Source organism: Carcharhinus amblyrhynchos, chromosome 4, assembly GCF_965287045.1.
Source record: "Carcharhinus amblyrhynchos chromosome 4, sCarAmb.v2.hapA, whole genome shotgun sequence".
Lineage (NCBI taxonomy): Eukaryota > Metazoa > Chordata > Chondrichthyes > Carcharhiniformes > Carcharhinidae > Carcharhinus > Carcharhinus amblyrhynchos.
Window position 1 is genome coordinate 75,671,811 of NC_137327.1, and position 14,853 is coordinate 75,686,663.

Genomic DNA, 14,853 nt, shown 5'->3' on the forward strand with positions numbered 1-14,853 from the left:
TCTTTATAATTTTGAAAATGTGCAATGTTCTTTGTGCATCATAAAGTCTGGATTCTCAAGGCAAAAGGAAAACAGGTACACAGTGATTAAGCAATCTGAGTATACAAATACCAGAAACACCACAAAAACATTATGATGTCAGCATTTTAACTTCAGTGACACATGAATAGTCATCAACAACAGTTAGTTGAAAGGACTGAAAGCTGATGTTTTCAGCTGACTCAAATAGTGATGATGATTAATCAGTGTTTAAGGTGGAGTTGGAATTCTTCATTTAAAGGCTTACCTGGGACCATAGATGCCCGACAGGGGAGATAGAATGAAGACATCATGAAGTGTGGAACTGTCGTACTTTGATGATATGCCAATAGTGCTAGTTGGTGTTGTAGAGCTGCTGGTAGGACTTGTAGGAATTACTGGCTGGAGAGGATGAAAATGAAATATGATTAGTGCCAGAGACAAATTAGGCAGTCCTACACATTACCACTGAGCATCTGTCACTGGCATGTGTTAAACAAAAGTCAGACCCATCAGTCAATCTTTGGTGGTCTTGGTTGAGGAAGGAATGTTGGTTAGGACATGACAAAGACTCCCTTGTTCTTCTTTGAAGAGCGCCACAGGATGGTTTGGAGGCCTTGTGATTCAGTTGGTAACACTCCTGTCTCTAAGTTAGATGACCCCAGGTTCAAGTCACACGCCAGGACTTTACAGTCACACAGAAGGGACTCACAACACAATTGAACAGGTTGTCATTGATCCTGCAAATACTTTCCATCCATGATTCGACAAGGGGAGAAATGTGTGAGATCATATACAAAACAGACAAGTGAGTTGTTTGTTGTCCTTAAGGAGAGTTTAACTTAATTTAACTTCTACTGTGAAAACTGCCATTCCTTTGATACTGGAGTACCAGCTTATATTATGAACACAAGCTCGGGAATGGTGCTTGAACCTGAACAGTAACTTGCTGTTCTTGTTAAGAAAGCAAAAAAAATCTTAAGGTACATAACCGGAGCATTACAAAACAAAAGTTGACTCTGAACCACTTAAAGAGAATACTAGGTAAGATGACCAAAGGCATCATCAGAGATAGTTTTTAACAATTCTCTTAAAAGAGTAAAGAGAAACAGAGAGATGAATGGCAGAGAATTCCAGAGTTTAGAGTCCTGGCAGCTGAGAGCAGGACTACCAACGGGGAAGCAGTTAAAATCAGGAATGCTGAAGACCTAGTATTAGAGGACTTAGAGAGTAGTTGGGCTGGAGGAGGTGACAAAGACAGGAATGGGTGCAGCCATACAGGGATTTGAAAATAAGGATGACAATGTGAAAATCAGGAGTGCTGTTTGACTGGGATCTAATGTAGGTCAGTGAGCACAGGGCATGATGGCAGTAAAGTTGTAAATTACCTCAAGTTTACAGAGGGGAAAAAAACATGGCAGCTCAGCCTGAAATGCATTGGAATAGTCAGGTATATTATTAACAATGATTTAGTTGTAGCTTCAGCAAGAGATGAGCTGAAACAGGGCCAAAGTTGGGCAATATTACAGAGGCAGTAACAGGCAGTCTTGGTGGTGGCCTATATGTGGTTGGAAGCACAACTGTGACACTACTGTGCTTTAAAGAAATGTATTTTTTAAATCATGTTCTTTGCAGTTTGTAAGCAGTTTCATTTTTTTTTCATTGTTGCTGACCTGTCTGCTTCGACATCCTGTTATTGCTGCTTAAATGGGGTTTTGTTTATTTTTAATCTGGGCCGAATGAATATCCTGAAGTGTGACCATTTGAATTGTCAGGGGGAAGAATGATTGATAGGTCAGGTGACAAGAGTTCTTTTCCTTTCAGTTTTTGGCTGCTGGTTGCTGTTTCATTAAAAGGTGCATGGACTCCCGGCTGAAGGCATCTCTCTCGGTTATTAGATATTCTGCTATGTTGGAAGTCATTTCTCTTGCCTTCCTGGAGTGAAAACTTTGCTGTAAATGGTTTGCTGGCCAGAAACTAGAGAAGAGGAGTGACTTTATCTCTACCTTGAGGTCTGTTAGAAATTACAAGATTAGGAAGTCAAGTTTCAATTCTATCCAAAAGACTAATTCACAGCATGTACTGCTGAGCTGCAAAACCACCTGAGCATTCTTCTTTTGTGTATGTCTACCAGGAGGTTTGTTGGATTGGAACAGTGCATTTAGTTGTTCGGGTTTACATAACTTTTTTTCTTGTTTGTAATTGGTAAATATTATTGTTAATTTTCTTCCTACATGTTCACTGCATTCTTAAATAAACATTGCTTGATAAAAGCTCCCCAGTGGGTCATTCAAATCATACCTGAAGTGAAACATCTCATGCTTACCCTAGTCAAAGTCAAAGTGCAAAACCTATGGTCTAGGCTGACTTCACAAAATAGCTTGGAGTTTCTGACCTAACATAACTCAGGGGCAAATGTGACACTAAGGTAGGATCATGTGAGCTGTTCTTGCAGAGAGATGGCATAAGCACAGTAGGCTGAATTACCTCTGTTTGTACTGTAAACATTCTGTGATCTTACGGTTCAAAGAGAAAGCACTAGGCACAGATGGAGGAATACTTTTTCGTACTTGGACGAGCAATAGATAACAAGAATTTTACATAAGAAATGAGAGGAATAGAAGATGATGGGGTGACTCTCCCAAAGCTTTCTGAGTATCGAATTTGTGTAAAAATTGGAACAAATTCCACTGTTTTTTTAGCGGGATTTTCAAAATGTATCTCCCACACTCCGTGCATTGCAGAGTGCCACAGCATGAATTACCCTGAAAATGAGTGGAGCCTATTCGCACTGGAGAGGCTGGCAGCATGGCGCTCAGTAGGCCACTGTGCATGTGCTGATCGTTGGCCAGCCCCATGACTCCCACATTACTGACCATGTGACACCCGATCGCTGGCCCTGTGAACGTGTATGAGCCAGCCTTGACCTGTCTCCCCAACCCCCTTGATCTCCCTGCACCCCTGGCAGCCCCAATCTCCCAACTCCCACACCTATGGCCAGCTCCAATTGCTGGCCTCCCTTCTTCTGTTACCGCCAAGTGCATGGTGGCAGTGGGGACCACACCCCCATCCCCATTAGGTATCATCCCTTGGCTCTGCCCATGCCTGGTGGACAGTGCTTCTTTGTCCTTTGAGCAGTGCCAGGGGGCCAATGTGGCAATTCCCAGGGGGCACCCCCCTCATCCCTGACCCCATGGGGTGCCTTGATTGTCCCCCTTCAGTCCAGCAGAGCTGGGCCACCAGCTCCCCGCAAATGGGAAGCTAATATCAACTCCAGTGAAGTGAATATGTAACATATTGTCACATGTATTGGTGTACTATGAAAAATATTGTTTCTTGTGCTCTATAGAGACAAAGCATATCATTTACAGAATATTTAAGGGAAAAGGAAAGGGTGCAGAATACAGTGTTACAGTCCTAATTAGAGGGTACAGAAAAATCAATGTAATATGAGGTAGGTTCATTCAGAAGTTTGATGGCAGCAGGGAAGAAACCGTTCTTGAGTTGGTTGGTATGTGATCTCAGACTTTTGTATCTTTTACTTGACGGAAGAAGGTGGAAGAGGATATTTCTGGGGTGCATGGAGTCCTTGATTATACTGGCTGCTCTTCCGAGGCAATGGAAAGTGCAGACAGAGTCAATGGATGGGAAGCGAGTTTGCGTGTTAGACTGGGTTTCGTTCACAATCTTTTGTATTTCTTACGGTCTTGGTCCGAGCAGGAGCCATATCAAGCTGCGGTACATCCAGAAAGGATGCTTTTTATGATGCATCTGTAAAAGTTGGTAAGAGTTGTAGCAGACATGCTGAATTTCCTTAGCCTTCTGAGAAAATAGAGGCATTGGTGGGCTTTCTTAAGCACAGTGTCAACATGGAGGGCTTTGACAAACAAGGTCATAAAGGCAGATGAGCTGGGACAATTGGGTGTGAAGCTCGATAATGACATTATGATGAATGCAAAAAGATGTCAATTGATGTCTTGCCCATTTTGGGCAGGCTCCCGATCATGCCAATTTTGTTTCCGTGATAAAATGCAAATGGGTGCGAAAATGGGTGCCAGTCCTGCTAGCTGCTTTATGCCCAGTTGACATGTTCTAAGGATAACAAAGTGCCAGAGGAGTAGCAGGACAAACCAAGTTATAAATGCCGCATTGTCACTGGGAACTGTCTGAGTGGGGCTAGTGTTGGGAGATACAGCCAAGTCAAATGGCTTCATTTTGGGGAAAGGTGTCATCCTTCCACAATCAAGACCATGATGTAATATAATCATTCAGAATAAGCTGCCGAGGGCCTTGTTCACAAGTGAATAGAGATTCTGGAGGTCGGTGGCAAGAGCTAATGCACAGGCAGAGTACACAAGATCAGAGTTGGAAGGAGTGAGTTTGGAAAGATTAATCCTGTTGGGCGTGCCAGGCAGGAGTATGATGAATATAAATTAGACCGGAGGGGATTCCCGATACTCTACACGGGTAGAGTATCCCAGCCCTCCCCCCTCCCCTAACCTAAAAAAAAGAGAGAGAGCTGGTAAGACTGCTTTTGTATTTGTGTGTGCTGTAAGTGCTTTGGCTCACAGGGCCAAAGAGCTAAGGTAAGTTGTAAGTTTTTTTTTCTCTTTTTCCTTGGGTCGCTATAAGGGGAAAATATGAGTGTGAGACCTGTATGTTGTTGCCAATGCAACATGTGGGAGGTCTTGGAGGCTCCTGGCCTGCCAGACATCCACACCTGTGCTCGGTGTGTGGAGTTGCAGGCCCTACGAAACCAGGTTAAGGAGCTGCAAATGCAGCTCGAGGACCTTCGGCTCGTTAGGGAGAGTGAGGAGGTTATAGAAAGGAGCTACCAGCAGGTAGTCACGCCAGGGCAACGGGATGAGGGCACTTGGGTTACTATTAGGAAGGGGAAAACACGGGTGATGGAGAGCACTCCGGTGGATGTCCCCCTTCAAAATAAGTACTCCGGCCTGAGTACTACTGGGGGGGACAGCTCATCTGAGGGAGGAAGCGATGGCCAGCTCTCTGGAGCTGAGCCAGTGAGCCAAAAAATCAAAAAGGGAAGCAGAAAGGTAGTGTTAATAGGGGACTCCACAGTGAGGGGCGCGGACAGGCGTTTTTGTGGACGTAGAAGGGAGTCGCGGATGGTGGTTTGTCTCCCTGGGGCTGGGATCCGGGATGTCTCTGGGCGGGTCCCAGACATCCTGAAAGGGGAGGGTGAGGAACCGGAGGTAGTAGTACATATAGGTACTACTGATGTAGGTAAGAAGAGGGAGGCACTCGTGAAAAGGGACTATAGGGAACTGGGTAGGCAGCTGAGGAAGAGAAAAGCGAAGGTAGTAATCTCAGGATTGCTGCCTGTGCCAAGGGAGAATGAGGGAAGAAATGAAATGAGGTGGAGGGTGAATGCGTGGCTGAGGGACTGGTGTAGAGGGCAGGGATTTCGGTTCCTAGATCACTGGGACCTCTTTAGGGGTAGGTGGGACCTCTATAGTAAGGACGGGTGGCACTTAAATACCAGGGGGACTAGTATCTTGGCGGGAAGACTGGCTAAGGCTACCGGGGGGACTTTAAACTAGAAAGGATGGGGGGAGGGAACTGTGATGGGGAAACTGGGACGGAGGAGGTTCGCTCCCAGGTAGGGGAGGACCGCAGGCAGTATGGGAGGGAGGTTAGACAGGCGGTGGAGATGGGAAATGCCCAGACTGAGGGGCTGAAGTGTATATCTTTTAATGCAAGGAGTATAGTGAATAAGGTAGATGAGCTTAGGGCGTGGATAGCTGTTTGGGATTGTGATGTGGTGGCCATTACGGAGACTTGGATGTCTCAGGGACAGGACTGGGTACTTCAGGTGCCAGGCTTCAGGTGCTTCAGGAAGGACAGGGAGGGTGGCAGAAGGGGTGGTGGAGTGGCACTGTTGATCAGGGATAGTGTCATGGCTACAGAGAAAGAGGATGTCGTGGAGGGATTGTCTACAGAATCTCTGTGGGTGGAAGTTAGGAACAGCAAAGGGTCAAAAACTTTGCTGGGTGTATTCTATAGGCCGCCCAATAGTGACAGGGAAGTTGAAGTGCAAATAGGGAAACAGATTCTGGAGAGATGTTTTAATAACAGAGTTGTCGTGATGGGAGACTTCAATTTCCCAAACATCGACTGGAATATCCCTAGGGTAAGGGGTATAGATGGGGAGGAGTTTGTTAGGTGTGTTCAGGAAGGTTTCCTGACGCAGTATGTGGACAAGCCTACGAGGGGAGAGGCTGTACTTGACCTGGTACTGGCGAATGAACCAGGGCAGGTGATGGATCTTTCGGTAGGAGAGCATCTTGGAAATGGTGACCATAATTCTATCTCCTTCACAATTGCGTTGGAACGAGATAGGATCAGGCAGGCTAGGAAGGTGTTTGTCTGGGGTAAGGGGAGATACGAAGAAGTCAGGAAGTTACTTGGACAAATAAACTGGAAGGAGGCGTTCTTAGGGAAAAGTACCGAAGGAAGGTGGCAGATATTCAAGGAATGTGTGTCTGGAGCTCTGAATGACAACGTTCCGATGAGACGAGGGGGTTTTGGTGGGTCGAGGGAACCGTGGTGCACAAAGGATGTGTTGAACCTAGTCAGGAAGAAAAGGAAGGTGTACAAGAGGTTCAGGGAATTAGGAGATGTTAAAGATCTTGAGGAGTATAAGGACTGTAGGAGGGAACTTAAAAGGGAAATTAGGAGAGCCAGAAGGGGTCATGAGAGGACCTTGGCGGGTAAGATTAAGGAGAATCCCAAGGCCTTCTATAAATATGTGAAAGGTAAAAGGATAAGAAGGGATAGGACCTATAAAAGGTGAGGGGGGAAAGGTTTGTGTGGAACCAGAAGAAATGGCGGAGGTGCTTAACGAGTACTTCGCCTCAGTATTCACAGTGGAAGCCGATCTGGGAGATTTTGTTATGGATTTGCAGCAGATGGAAAGGATTGAGTACGTGAATATTAAGGAGGAGGATGTGTTGGAACTTTTGAATTCTATCAAGGTAGATAAGTCGCCGGGACCAGATGGGATGTACCCCAGGATACTGTGGGAGGCGAGGGAAGAGATTGCAGAGCCCCTGGCGATGATCTTTGCGTCGTCAATGGAGACGGGAGAGGTTCCAGAGGATTGGAGGATTGCGGATGTAGTTCCTATTTTCAAGAAAGGGAACAGAGATAGCCCGGGAAATTACCGACCGGTGAGTCTGACCTCAGTGGTTGGTAAGCTGATGGAGAGGCTTCTGAGGGACAAGATTTACGAACATTTGGAGAGGTTTGACATGATCAGGAATAGTCAGCATGGATTTGTCAAGGGCAGGTCGTGCCTTACAAGCCTAGTTGAGTTCTTCGATAATGTGACTGAACACATTGACGAAGGAAGTGCCGTGGACGTAGTGTACATGGACTTCAGCAAGGCGTTTGATAAGGTCCCCCATGCAAGACTTCTTGAGAAGGTGAAAGGGCATGGGATCCAAGGGCCTTTGGCCATGTGGATCCAGAACTGGCTTGCCTGCAGAAGGCAGAGAGTGGTTGTGGATGGGGCTTTTTCTGAATGGAGGTCAGTCACCAGCGGAGTGCCTCAAGGATCTGTTCTGGGACCCTTGTTGTTTGTCATTTTCATAAATGACCTGGATGAGGAAGTGGAGGGATGGGTAAGTAAGTTCGCTGATGACACGAAGGTCGGTGGTGTTGTGGATGATCTGGAAGGATGGCAAAAGTTGCAGCAGGACATAGATAGGATGCAGGACTGGGCGGAGAAGTGGCAGATGGACTTCAACGCGGATAAATGTGTAGTCGTCCATTTTGGCAGAACCAATGGGATGAACGAGTACACTATCAAGGGCAGAAGTCTGAGTAGTGTTGAGGAGCAGAAGGATCTTGGGGTCCGGGTCCACAGGACTCTTAAATCGGCCTCGCAGGTGGAGGAGGTGGTCAAGAAGGCGTATGGTGTACTGGCCTTCATTAATCGAGGGATTGAGTTTAGGAGTCGGGAGGTAATGCTGGAACTTTATAAGACCCTTGTCAGGCCTCATTTAGAGTATTGTGCGCAGTTCTGGTCGCCTCACTATAGGAAAGATGTAGAAGCTATTGAAAGGGTACAGAGGAGATTTACAAGGATGTTGCCTGGACTGGGAGGCATGCCTTATGAAGTTAGGTTGAGGGAGCTGGGACTCTTTTCCCTGGAGAGACGAAGGTTGAGAGGCGACCTGATAGAAGTTTACAAAATGTTGAGAGGAATAGATAGGGTGGACTCTCAGAGGCTACTTCCCCGGTTTGAAATGGTCGCTACGAGAGGACACAGATTTAAGGTGCGGGGAGGGAGGTTCAGAAGTGATGTTAGGGGTAAGTTTTTCACTCAGAGGGTGGTGAGTGAATGGAATCGGCTGCCGTCAGTGGTGGTGGAGGCGAACTCGCTGGGGTCTTTTAAAAGACTTCTGGATGAGTATATGGGGTTTAATGAGATTGAGGGTTATAGATAGGTCTGTAGGTTGGTAGGTGATGATGTGATCGGCGCAACTTGTGGGCCGAAGGGCCTGTTTGTGCTGTAGTGTTCTATGTTCTATGAATGAGTAGACTGAAACAGCTACTGTTGCAACTCATGAGCAGGCAGCAATAAGCATCTCAAACGGCCCTTTAGAGGATGCCTTGAGAAGGACAGAAGGAAGCTGTGAACTTATTTGAGAGGGAGACAAGCCTGATGGCAGCTGCACTGGAAGGTTGCAACGCTGGGGAAAGGATTTGGGGGAGTAGAATACCTGGGAACAGGGAAATGAGAAGTGGTACGACAGCAGTAGGAAATAGGAATCTAGCAGGAGGTTGTTCCTACAACTCTGGGAAGAACCGTAAACATGACAACCAGCACTGTGCTCCATAGAATTGTGTAAATAAATCATTCAATTCCATGAAATATAGGATACTGATATATTTAAAAGTTTCATTTACATTGGAAAACTTATGTTTGAACCCAATTATTCAAGTTAGGAAACACTCACAATTTTAACCAAAGCATTCCATCGAATAATATTATAGGAGTGTAAAAATATCGAGAGGTTTGTCTGTCAGTCATTATTTAATCATTTCCATTAGTTTAGTTGTTCTTGGAAAACAAAGCCTCGTAAAGGCCTAGGGTGACAGGAGCAGATTCGTGTTAAGCGTTGATTTGGTAGTTTTTTGTCCATTATTGTAAAATTGGCACTATCCTATTGATTTTAATGCAGAATACCTTTGTTGGAACTGTTCAATTACTCAGGTTTCCAATAGTCATTTCCACATACAGATGATTTAAGATTGTGCCTCAGTTCTATCGTAAAGTTGATGGTAACAGGATAAGCCAAATAAAAATAAAATCAAAATTTTACTCAGCAGGTCTTTTTTTAAGCCATTAGACACACGACAGCACTTAAAAAAAAGCCAGTAACTAAGCCTACCCAAAAATTATTAACTCATTACTTATTCCTTTCCCCCTTAATTATCTTGTGCAGAAAAAAAACGGTTTGGCATCCTGTTGACAATTGACGGGGGCTAGCAGAGTCTGCATGTCATGCTGGATAGTGAGGTTTCCTTCCACAATAAGTACTAGCAAAACCCTGGCCTGCATTTTATACTCCCCCTACCACCGGCCAGCTTTGAGGCGAGGGGGTGGCACGAAATTGCATAAATGAAATCCCCTACGGAATCATGCCCACATTGATCCGGACATGATTTCATGGTGATGGGAGCAGGCCCTCAGACGAGAAGTCTGCCCTTGCCCCAATTAATGCCCATAAGTGGCCATTTAATTGTCAGTTAAGGGTACTTTCCCACCCAACCAAACATTTTAGGCTGGCAGCCCCGGATAAGTCACGGTGGGAAATTGACAAATGTGGCATCCCCAATCTCAGATGGGAGGGTGGGGCGGGCACATCTATTAGAGTCCCCCTTCTAATTGGGGGCATCCATCCTACCCTCAAGGACCAGATACCTTTGAGCTTTCTTCCCGCACCTCTGCCTATCCTGCTGATAACCCAAATTGCCCCTCATGATGCGATCCCTCCAAGACTCCCTACCCTCCACAAGACACCTTTCATTTACCTGACCTCCACGTTCTGATGCTTAGTCCCAGGCACATTGCTGCAGAACCTCTTCTGGCCACAGCAGTGACAGAATTAAAATCAATAGGGTAGTGCCTGTTTTAAAATAATGGACAAAAGACTACCATACCAATTACTAGATGAATTGGAGAGTTGTTGGTCAATCTGACTGGCTGGCAGTTCTCCAAGTGCAGATGGAAATCCCACCTGCTACCATTATCTAAGCATAAAATAGTAGGCCTGTCAGAGACACCAGGGAGGTGCTCCCTGCTGAGACTTCAAATGGCAGGGGTTCACTCTTGCTACCTGAAAAATTCAGGCCCAAAAGTAAGTTTTGTGAAGATTTCCTGTGAATATTCTAAACACTTTCTGAAAGAAACATTTCAGTAGAAGTAGCAGACTAAGGAAACCATCATGATGCACAAATAGCAAGCACAGTAGACAAGGTTATTCATAGAGCTACTGACATAATCAACTCACTGCTTTTATTTTGTCTGACAAGGGGTCAGTTTATTTGATGCGCTTTGGGACATTTTTGAGAGATATGACAAAGCAGCATGTAAATGCAACTTGTTCCTTTCTGGCAGTACAACATGCGTAAATACAGAATGATTTCTTTCCACAGAATGAAATTTGCTGCCAGCAGGGAGAGAAAATACATTTATTTGAATGATCATGAACGTCAGTCCAGGACAGCTTTAAATAATGAGTCCAATAATTGAAGGAGGTGTGCTCCATTTATTAGTGCAAAATCTTGCTGCACTTCTGTAAATAAAGAGCTAATGAAGACAAACATCTTTTCAACAAGCAATTATCAGGGTGTTACAAAGAAGCAAAGCATTATAAAGATACAGGAGGGCTAAATTAGCTTGGCCCCAAAAACAGCGAGGGGAGTGCTATACACAGTTAACCCTATCCACTGATTGAATTGCAGGAAGCACGCCAATTTTGTGCTTCTGGCTCACTGCATTTAGCCAGTGCAATTCACTAACTAGACGCATCAGAAGGGGACCAATTTCCTGAGTGGCTCATACCATTTAAAGCTAGGATTGCCAAATGTGACTGAGTGCATTCCTGAATGTTTCACTACATGATTTGTCCCCACTTTCCAGCCATCATAAGATATAGGAGCAGAATTAGGCCATTTGGTCCATCGAATCCACTCCGCCATTTGATCATGGCTGATACGCTCCTCATCCCCATTTTTCTGCCTTATCTCCATAACCTTTCAACCCATTTCCAATTAAAAATCTGTCTTAACTCCTCCTTAAATTTACTCATTGTCCCAGCATCCACTGCACTTTGGGGTAGCAAATTCCACAGATTCACAACACTTTGGGAGAAGTAGTTTCTCTTTAACTCTCTCTTAAATTTGCTACCCCTTATCCTAAGATTATGGTTCCTCATCCTAGAATGCCCCACCAGTGGAAGCATCCATTCCACATCTAATTTATCCATAATTTTATCATCTTGTTTACCTCAATTTGATTTCCCCTCATTCTTCTGAATTCCAGAGCATATAGGCCTAAAATCAGATGATCAACAAACCCACCCTTGTGATGCACTGTCTTCCGACACCAACTGGAAAGCAAAAAAGACTCATTACCCAATTGGATGATGCTTGATTGTCAGCCAAACAGCTTTTTTTCCACTATTTTCACTACCTTTATATTTGGTAAAGAGAAATGTTCAAAGATAATTTTTTAAAAATCCTTTCTTAATGTCCCAATGATTTTTCTCCAGGGCTGCGTACAACAGTGTCATGGAAATTGAACTTCAATTCCTGGAGACTCCAGGCCAATCCAGGAGGGTTGGCGACCTTATTTAAAGCTAACCTGCAACGGTTGCTTGCAATTTTTCAAAGGAAAGTGCAGTTTGGCCGCAGTAGGTACTGAGAGTTAGGGGACAGCACAGGTTCCAACATTTCCAGACGTTGCACTGGATGTTCTGGTGGAAGAGATGGAAAGGAGGAGAGGTGTTCTGTAGCCACAGAGGGAAAGGTGACCCTCCAAACATGTGGTCAAAGACCAGTGGGAACAAAGAGCCATGGAGGTCAATGCCAGGATTCATACCTGCAAAAAGTTTGATAACATCACAGCAGTGGTCAAGATCAGTGAACATATCTTGAAATCTCAAATTCCACCAACTACACCACTAACGTCATACACTTCACCAGACATCTATTACTCACTTACTAATCTCTGTCAATTAGGCCTTTTACTTGACATTCATATGCTCCACCTCACCCTCACATACTTAATGCTACTACAGCCTCACATCTGTGTCACAGCTAACATACTCTGCTAGCTGTCCAGTCATGACATTCACATCAGCCAAAAAGATTGCATCACACTCACTATCAATCCTCCTCTCCCAATGTGGTGCACAAAAGAAGGTACAAGGAGCTAACTAGAGGTGAACAGCCATACATGCGAATTTAAACATCTATGAAGGAGATACCGCTGGCCATTAGTGTGATGTCCACTGCTGAAGATATGGGTAGCGGGGGAGCTGGAACCATCTAAGGTGCTAGTATCTTCATTCTTACTCTCATATTCCCCTGCTCCCCACTGTACAATCTATTTGACCTTTATGCTGCAAATGATGTAAATAGGTACCTCATACTTTACCCACCTCCCCTTAGCACAACATTCCTCTGTGCCTTTATCCTGGAGGTGAAACCTGGCCAAACACTGGAGGAACAGCAAAGAGGAGAGTGACAATAAAGACTCAGCATAGCCATTTAATTTCATGGTTCTAGCCTCTAGTTCAGACACTGATTCTGAGTGTGCTAGAGGAGAGATCAGTGGTGGGGTGTGCATTGATGGAATACCAGGTACAAGTGGGCCGTATCCAGCTCACCAGAGCTCGAGGTCCCTCACAAGTTCCTGCTACAGTGCAGTCAGATGAGGATTTCAATTGGGCAGCTCAGGGAAGAATGTCAAGCGGTTTCCATTGGGAAGCCTGTCAGAAATCTTGTGTTCAGTGTCCTGGCGGAGTCACAGAGAAGCCCAGAACCAATTTTGGGTTGGATTTTGTGCAGAGCTTAAAACCTATCTTTTCCGGTGTGGAATTAGCCTACCTCCGTTCTCACGCCTGTGGAGCTATCCAGGATGCAGCATCTGATGACTGGTGTCACAACTTTCATTTTAGCACAAGCAGCAATCACACAGTGTCTGAGTTGTTCCGTTAAAGATCAGGCTGAAATTGTGCAAGCTGAGTTTGCTGCCATGCAGCCTCAAACAGCAGCCACCATGGCTATAGATTACATTATGCAATGGGACCAGCAAAACATTCACACGGTGTGAGTAGGTTGTGCACCGCAGTCATGAGCCATATCTTTGGCGAATAACTCTTGCTACCCTTTGGTTTTCCTGGTGCTCAATGCAACTGGCACAGTGCATTGTGCAGAATGAAAGCTGGATCAGTACTGCTGGGATACTAGGCATTCATCTCTCTCTGATCCCACATCAGCTGGAATTGAGGGAACAGAATCCCTTTTGTTCTAATATAGGGCAGAGTTGATATACAATGCCAACAAAGCGATATGCTTGCAATAAATAGTTCTCTCCAGAGTGGGGAAGCCTGAAATCCTGGTGAAACCATGTGTTTGCTCCTGGCACGAGGGATTGAAAGGTATAGTTAGTTCCCTTTGAAGATGGAACAGTCAACAGCAAACTGAGATGCTGCTGCCATTCATTTTCCAGCTCATGCTGTCTAAAGGAAATACCTACTGATGCACCCATGTACGGGAGCAATTGGTTTGTGCAGAAGCCTTGTAGTCAGCAAAACATCCTTAAGTACCTGCTACACCATGCTGGATCAGTACTGCTGGGATACCAGGCATTCATCTCTCCCTGGAGAAAACATCAAACAGTTGTAGAATCCGAGCAACAGCCAGAAAAAGAAAAGAACCAGCAACTAACAGTAACCACAACTTGTATTTATTTTACGACAGTAACGCAAAAAAGCATTCCAAAGTGCTTCATAGGAGCATTATCAAGGAAAATGTTGACTCTAAGCCACATTGGAAGATGACCCAAACCTTGGTCAAGGAGAAAGGTTTTAATGAGTGCCTCAAAGTAGGAAAGGGAGAGAGTGAGGCGGAGGGATATAAGGAGGAAATTCAGAGTTTAAGGCCGAGGCAACTAAAGACATGACCATCGATGGTGGAGTGATTGAAATCATGCATGCTTAAGAGACTGTGATTAAAAGAGTGCAGAGACCTTGGCAGATATTACAGAGATAGGGAATGGTGAGGCAATGTAGGGATTTGAAAACAAGGGTGAGACTAATAAAATCAATATTTTGGATTCAATGAAGGATGGTAAGCACAGGAGGGATGGCCCAAAAGAAGGTCACCAGCATGCGCAAATTCTTACCTGCTGAGTTTACAATTCAAGTGAAACAACAATCCTTAAACAGAAAGTGCAATCGGCCAGGGATGCGGTAGGGGGAGGGGAAATCAGCCAGGTGAGTTTAGGACCCGCCCCCTCCCCCTACTTACAGAAGTTGATTGTGTACCATTTTTTCCACTAAAGTGCTATAACATTTCATTTGTGACTTTGCTGAAAAAACAGATCTGAAACACTCTCGTTTTCACACTCATTCGGCACTTAGAATTTTATTTCATATTTCCAGCATCCGTACGCAAGTATTTTGCATTTATAACAATTTTTAAATGTTTGCCTCCTGAGGGAAATACATGTGCTACTAAATTAACTTAGTTACTATACTGTCATTTGAATATGCAGTAACATGGCTTCTAACT

General features: G+C 44.8%; 1 protein-coding gene across 1 annotated transcript in view; it reads right to left on the minus strand.

Annotated features, from left to right (window-relative positions):
- LOC145342123 (connector enhancer of kinase suppressor of ras 2) overlaps positions 1–14,853 on the minus strand; it is a 711,051-nt gene that overhangs the window by 332,335 nt on the left and 363,863 nt on the right. Inside the window, exon 10 of the mRNA XM_080187363.1 lies at positions 287–420. Coding sequence (XP_080043489.1) covers positions 287–420 — 134 coding nt within the window. The remainder of the gene's footprint in view (positions 1–286; positions 421–14,853) is intronic.